Source organism: Dermacentor variabilis, chromosome 5 (assembly GCF_050947875.1).
Source record: "Dermacentor variabilis isolate Ectoservices chromosome 5, ASM5094787v1, whole genome shotgun sequence".
Taxonomy (NCBI): Eukaryota; Metazoa; Arthropoda; class Arachnida; order Ixodida; family Ixodidae; genus Dermacentor; species Dermacentor variabilis.
The window spans coordinates 31,414,280-31,421,830 of NC_134572.1; the positions used below are offsets into that span (position 1 = coordinate 31,414,280).

General features: G+C 44.8%; 1 protein-coding gene across 1 annotated transcript; it reads right to left on the bottom strand.

The window, feature by feature from the left end:
- Positions 1 to 673: 673 nt before the first annotated feature.
- LOC142581832 (uncharacterized) lies at positions 674 to 7,293 on the bottom strand. Its single transcript, XM_075691278.1, has 4 exons — positions 6,991 to 7,293; positions 3,540 to 3,833; positions 1,543 to 1,699; positions 674 to 1,095 (listed from the first exon to the last, which is right to left on the bottom strand). The coding sequence occupies exons 1-4, from the start codon at positions 7,270 to 7,272 to the stop codon at positions 917 to 919; spliced, it is 912 nt and encodes a 303-aa protein (XP_075547393.1). The 5' UTR covers positions 7,273 to 7,293; the 3' UTR covers positions 674 to 916.
- Positions 7,294 to 7,551: the final 258 nt, after the last annotated feature.

Consider the following 7,551-nt stretch of genomic DNA (forward strand, 5'->3'; position numbering starts at 1 on the left):
GTTGCGTTGCACATATCTTGCCAGTAAGAAATACTAAATAGAACCCGAAGGGTGCTGAAAACAAAGTCTGAAAAAGTAAACCAATCTGTAAAATTTAATGCAAGCGGTGCTGGTTTCCGTTGGCGTCTGCAGAGAAAGTCGTGTGCTTGTCGAGCGCATAGCAGACGACAAGCGAGATGGTGTTTCTCCCTCGCGTATCAACAAAACCGTTGCCATAGAAGCCGGCTTAAATTTTTCTTTGTTTTTTTTTTCTCTCAGAGTTTGGCCTACCAAGCACCAGGGCAGAAAATGGCGCTCGTGACTTAATTCCCGTTTACCTGGGGGGTATGTCAGCTGACCTAGCCATGCCATACCAGCGACGGTTGCTGTGAATCGTATCGACACGTCACACACGCGCTGCCTTTCGCCATCTCCCATTAGTGTGGCAGTAGCGCAACACTTCGCTCCGTTTACAACGGGCTGCACGAGACAGATTGTTCGTGCCAGTGAATATATATTGCGAAGTGAAAGCACTAGGGATACTTTGGCGGTAGGAAGCGTCGCAAATGGCGGCAGTGTTTGTTGTTGTTGTTGCTGTTGTTGTTACAATAACAACATGTGGTCGGTAGATGATAAACATCGTATTGAAGTAATATCATAAATTCAGGGTAACTACCACTTCGCCAGGCAAACTATTTATTTTTCCGCCAAAACTTCGGAAGGTGCATTTACACACCTGCATGTAGCAACTTTGTGGCCACCTCCAATATTCACAGTAACCGTCTTCCATTGGAGAGGTGTAAAAGAATGACAACGCTACACCAACTGGCCTGAGCTTCTAAACATGTGAAGTTGAGTTGAACACTCGGTCTTGTTAGCAGCGGTGGAGGTTGCGGAAGCCGCACAGAAGTCTTCTGCCAGGTCTAACTGCCTGTTCTTAACTTGACAACACTGGTTTGCGGGCGTGAATGGCGCACCTAAGTTGGTGCGTTATGCCCGTAGTCGAGAAGTTCACGCAACCGTTTCGGAGAGCCAAGTTTCTGACAAACTCTTCGACTTCAGCCTGGTCTTCCTTTTTCATGTGCCAATATATCGGTAGATGGGCACACAGAGCACCTGCAGAGAGTTGAAGTTTTTATTTTATTTCCTTAGGTGCGTAAACGAGGGGTAATGTATATTCTCTCAGATTGCAGGGACTAGGCACATGGCGTCACATTAGCTAACCAATATACTCATTTTTTGCTACGAGAAAAAGCATTCGAAGAGCATCTCCTTTGCAGCCACAGCAGCCACTGTAATGAAGAAAGAATGCTGGAAAGGGCTGGTTGGTTGTGTTCGTAAGAAAATAAGGCAACAAGAGACATCTCTACAATAAGAACCTGTCATTATGTAGTAAAACACGCACACACAAAAAAGAAACAATCAGTTTGGGGAAAGACAAACAACACAGGGCCTGCTGGGAGGAATTTTTTTGGCTTGCCGAAAAGTGTGCGCTGTATATGTTCTGTCTCATCCACTGATTTCATGCTCCGAAATATTTCGAGGGAGGCCTGCGATACGTACGCACTTCTAGGTCGATTTCGGGGCTCCCGACCTGCAGAGGCACAACTTCACACGACAGGGCCACCAGGCTTGTTGATGCGACTAGTCCTTCGAGCTTTGACACCATGGTGTCAACGTCGTAAAGCTCCCAGGACTCTGGGAGCGCAGATTTGAGAACCTGTCATTGAAAGCAAAATTGGCTATAAAATTTATAATCGCACCTCTGGTTAATTTTTATTCAGGTTTGCTATATGGCATGATGCTTATATGTATACTGTGTAAGGATTGTGTAGTGTACACTTTCAAAGCGAGGGTTTTGCTGTGTCTGATATCGCGTGCGCAGCGATTCTCCTTAGGTATGGCACTGTTGCGAAGCCTCCACACGGAAGAATGCAGAAGAGTTTTGGGTATAACGCTGAACAAGGCTATATTCAGCAGCGGGCATCCGTTCTTGTTAGTAGAAGAAAACAGTTTGGACTGGTTGCGTCTAATGGAGCGTTTGGCCGATTCAAAATATGACCGACAGCCGGCATAAGGGAAAGCAAGGCCCGCACCATCCTTACTGCTTCGCCTTACGAAGGTGACAAGGAAAGGAGTTGAGTCACCGTGGAATAAGACTGCGTGTTTCTTGATCGCGGTAAGTTTTTACGGGTGCAAAGAAGGATTAAGGAGGAAGCAGCATAACGACCATAAGGACCAAGACCGAGTGGAACGTGTGCGTGCTGGTCAGAAGCTGCGTGGTGAGCTGCACAGCGCGTTTGTGAAACCACTGTAAATTGACCTTTATTTCTTTCTGATTGTCTGCGCGAAGCAAAATATAAAGCACCTAAACTTTGGTTGATAATGGAGCTGTGACTTGTGAATCGGCTACACACTTGAACTCGTTAAACATAGAACAAAATATATTAGACAGTAGTTAGTGCAAGTTTGCTGACTTGTACAAGAAATGGTGTCTGGAAACTTGCCCGCAAAACTATTCCCTCTCCATCGTGTAACTCTGTCGGCGATGATAGATCACCAAAAAGACGAGTGGTGATGAATCATGAAGACAAATTCTTACACCTAAACTCTGCAACGTATTGTCCTATAGCATTTTTAGCTTCCTTAAACCCAATGCATTATGGCAGCAAAAAATTAGTTTAAGACGGTTTCTTCATGGGCATATAACGCTTGCGGTGGCCTCTCCTTCTGCGGCCCATGAGGGATATCCTAGACAGGAAGGTATACCGTATTCTAGAATGTGTTCTCCCTTCAACCCAATATTGTGAATGGCCGAACCACTCTTAATTTCTTTTAGTTTCTGTGTAAAAAATATTAAAATTAGGTGCACTCGTGGTATCCTTGATTTTAAACGTACCTTGAGTGTAGGTATGTCTTTTCCAGCGGTTCGTCATTATCAGTGTGTTCAGTGGGGCTGGTTGGTTCATCGTTAGAATAAAAGATTATCGTTATGAAGATTACCGAAGGACGAGAAGCACAATGTCTTGCCTATTCGATAAGCACCGCAGTGCACTACTTGATGGAGTCGATGAAAAGTTTCGAGTGACCATCTGTCTAGGAATATAGGATGAAATCCCCAAAAAGAATGCTATCGGGATTTAGTTGTTATCGAAATTTTACAAGATTTCTTCGTCTTCATCCTTAAGACGAATTTACTTCCGTTTGTCCAGCAGTTCAAGAAGCATAGAAAGGCGTTACTTCGTGGCCTACAAAAGATCAAGTCCCACACGCGTGTTTCAAGACCCTCAAGGGCATGGAGTAATCAGAAAAATACTAGGTCGTTTGTGTGGGTTCCTCAGAGAAAGAAACGATGAAGGTTTGATGAAACACGACTGTACACTAATAACGTAAAAAAGCTAATGCGGGGCAGCTGCATGCTGAGGTCGCCAGGCTAACCTCACTTGATGCGACACTGCTATCACCACGAGCACGACCACCAAAGTTCGAACCTCCCGTAAATTTACCTATCGCTTTAGCATGTAATCTCTACCGCACCAGCCTGTCGGCCCGTCACTCACGTGTTCGTGCCTTTTCCACTTGCCGGACTCAATCATGGCACGTAACACCTGTTGCACAGACACGCGCGGGTTGAACACCACCAAGCACTCTCCCCCAGGGGCCGTCAGATGCTCCAGGTTCCTGAGGGCGGCCGCCTTGTCGCGGATCCAATGCAGCGTCAGGAAGCAGCATACGCGCTCGAAGAGACCTTGTCGCTCGGCAAACGCGGACACGGCTTCGTCGTTTGCGATGTCGAGGAGGCGGTACGCAATCTTCGGATGTGCATGGTTTCTTTCGGCGTGATCCAGCATGGCCTGCGAGAAAGCAAGAGTTGGCAAAGATAATTAACCGCGTTGAATTCATCTATCGAAGAAATGAAAATATACCATAACAATTGAGTGCTCTTAAAAACTACTGCGGATTTCTATCGATTGGGCTACTGAGCACGAGGTCGCACAATAGAATCCCGGCTGCGGCGGCCGCATTTTGATGGGGGCGAAATGCGAAAACACCCGTGTTCTTAGATTAAGGTGCACGTTAAAGAACCCCAGGTGGCCGAAATTTCCGGAGTCCTCCACTACGGCGCGCCTCATAATCTGAAAGCGGTTTTGGCACGTTAAATCTCATTATACATATATATATATATATATATATATATATATATATATATATATATATATATATATATATATATATATATATATATATATATATATATATATATATATATATATATATATATATATATTTTTTTTTTTCTATCGCTCAGTGACTGAATCAAGTCGTTGATTGGTCAGGTATGCGTCACTCAGAAGGTCGATCATTTCATTGATCAGCCTTGATCGATTATTTCAATTAATTTTTCAATTAAAAGCCCAACACTATATTAATGAATCGATCAATTATATAACTTCTAAAATAATCATACTGTAATCTTATTATAAACGCATGGACGATCCGGATTGCCAACGTACGACGCTGCAGTATATCGATCCACGTGGATCACGAGTGATAAGCTTAAGGTGTGGGTGGAAAGAAAGTTGCTCGAATAACAGCCAGTAACGCGGGTCAGAAGCTAAGGTATAGTAGTTCTTACTCAAGAAGCATATTTTGTTACGCGATTCTTAAGTTGCAAGGTCGGCATGATTTCAAATGAGTACATTGCAAAAAAAAAAGAAAAAAATCACTGCAGATTGCCTTTACTGCTTATAAGAAGTTCCACAGATAGAAATAGCGTTAGGTAATATTCAGGCGTCTTGCAATGCAAACATAGCGCCAGCGCTCGGAAGGACAAGCTTCGGGGACAGCCTATAGTACTGATAACGTTAATTCTGCGGCGGCATTGTTAACGCGATAGTATTAAGGACCCCGTGTCACTGAATATCCTGCGACGGCGTCGGCGGAGTTGCCCGTTAGCTAAAAAAATTCCCCGACGACTACAATAATCTCTAATGCCAAATTTCAGCTCAGCTCTATACGTGTTTTTGTTTCGCGATATATTGAGGCAAAGAATTTGAGAGAGGCACGTATCACAGTCGGCGATCATCGAAAGTCTGATCTGCCGGTCAAGCACGTCAACTTTTGTACATGACTCGTCGAAGGTTCCAGTGTAATCGCTGGTGCCGCTTGGCTTCCGTAGAGTACTACACAATTAGCGTCGCGCATACAATGAGATTGCAGAACAGTCGCAAACCACAACAATCGAAACAAGCGCGAATGAGACCAAACCAAGCAAAGCAAACAAGCACGAGCGAGAGCTGACCCGAGGAAGCTATAGTACCAAACAAGCAGTCCGGCAGAGACCATATACGAGTACACATTGAGCGGTCTGGCGGGTTTCCCACGTGCACGTCCGTTTCCCGCTCGCACGTCATTGAAGGGGCCGCTCGCATTGGTTTTCGCCATTCGCGGCTCGCGTCTTTCATCTCCTGCTCCGCGTTGACTTTTCCATCGTTTCCTGTGCTCGTTCGCTCAATTATGCCGCCGACACCGCTGCTGCCGACGCTCCCCGCAGGAACGGGCGCTTAGGAAAGAGCTGCGCTCTAAAAATGCCGCATATATATGACACACCTTGCTTTACGACATACGGTATATGCGGCTTATATTGCTACACTATTGTATCACTAAAGTTGCTCATACCTTGTCTTACATTCTTGACAAATGAGCAGAACGAGAACAAGGTACAAGCAGGAACAAACGTTTCGAAAAGTGGGCTTGTCTTTTTCAAGGCGACATGTGCTTTCCTCAGCACAGTGTATACAAGTAGGGTTCTTCTAAAGGGGAGAGGAGGTAAGGCGGGTGGCCGAACAACGTACTACCGTGGGTGTGTGTGTAAACGGCGAGGGTCTAGAATTGAAACGAAAAGTCTGCTCTTCAACGTTCGTAGAGTAATTTGTTGAAGTTAAAGTTTGAAATTTATTTGTCCTGCCTGTTTACAGCAACGTGAGCAGAAGCTAAAGGCTACATAGCCTGACAAAAGGCCTCTACTCCTATTAGAGTTCGGCAAATAGGCCGATATACATGAAAAATAATGCATCTCTAATCACCTTGAACACATCTGTATTTCACAGCAGAAAAAGAAAGAGTGTGAAGAAAGAGAAAAAAATACCAGAAGAAATATCGCCCAAGTCTTACACATTCACAACATTTGCACAACTAAGTTAACAAAGAAGTGTACATCAGGTGAAGAAAAAAAAAGACGTTTGTATTACATACAGTTCTTCCTCGGAATTTTGAGAATGACAGCCCGCAAACAAATGGTATGAAACAAAACACCGAGAGCGCATGTCATCTCATACTTACGTATTAAACGCGCGAAACAATAATGAAAACCTGAACATTATGTAATTTTCTTGGCGCGCTGGTGCATACTCTCAGATTTCGGCCCACGCAAGAGGCCGCGTTTCTTCCAAAAAAATTTCCCTTCGGGCACAGCGTTCACCGCCAGAGTTTGCCGGTCAACATTACGGTTACATATGTGCCGGAAAGCGTGATAAGCAGTCAGGGATCTTTGAATGCTATCGCCCTTCCCTCTTAAAGGCGAAGCATAAACGTCCTTCAAGATTTTTTTATATTTTTTTACTTATAATATTTTGCATCTTTTAGGACGTATGTTGCCCCGAAAGAATACAACCCATCTATCTTGCGTTCCTTTCCTTCATATGATGCTGCGCCCCGGGCACTTCGAGCTCACGAACGGCATGCGTGTTGTCAGCCTGACTTTGCACTCTTGGCGATAAAGAAGCGAGCGCAGAGTTTCAAGAAACTGAACGCAAGCAACAGACATGACGATAATCCTTCGGAGTCGGGATTCACACCAAGGTGTGTTAAATTCTTTTCGAGTGCACGTTCAATTCAGCAAAGAAAAAAAATTTAAGTACAGCACGGTCGCATGCAGTATCACCAACTAGCCCAGCTTAATACCTTGGCAGGGGCGATTAACTTGCAAGCAACAGCTGTACTCTTCTTTACCTGTGAGAAATCGGCCGCCACCAGTCTTCGCAAGGACGAAGGTGCGTGCGGGAGCAAATAGTTCTTCGTGAACTTTCCTGGACCACAGCCGACGTCCAACCACTGGCGATCCGCACACTGAGCACCGTCCTCGACCGCAAAGAAAGAATCCTTGTATCGCTCCAGAAACCCCTTCATGGCCTCGCGGTTGTGGTGCATGAAAGAGTCGTAGTAGGCTGACGCTTCCTCGGTGTCGAACATCATCTCCGCGGACTGCCGCTTGTCTTCCGCAGGCTCCGACATTTTGACCGGTCGTCGCTTCTGTTCTGCGTAAGTACCATATTGGCACCATGTACATTTTTTCATGTGACACAGTGTTAGAACGGGCATGGAAGCCTGCTGAATCAGCTGAATTTCAGAAAACATAACAAAGCAGGCATATACACGTATCAGTGAAAACAGATGGTATGAGTGCCTGCGTTACTATATTAATCATTCTCTAGTCTATATATCTACATAATATATCTACATAATTGATTTCCCTTTCATTTCTTTTTTCCTTGTTCTGTTAAGTTTAGGGTA

Bases quoted from the DNA above. Each gene is read 5' to 3' on its own strand.
- LOC142581832 (XM_075691278.1), bottom strand. From the start codon at position 7,272: ATGTCGGAGCCTGCGGAAGACAAGCGGCAGTCCGCGGAGATGATGTTC. The intron at 1,700-3,539 runs GTGAGTGACGGG...TTTCAATGACAG, and splicing joins AGTGGAAAAGGCACGAACAC to GTTCTCAAATCTGCGCTCCC. The intron at 1,096-1,542 runs GTACGTATCGCA...AACTCTCTGCAG, and splicing joins CGAAATCGACCTAGAAGTGC to GTGCTCTGTGTGCCCATCTA.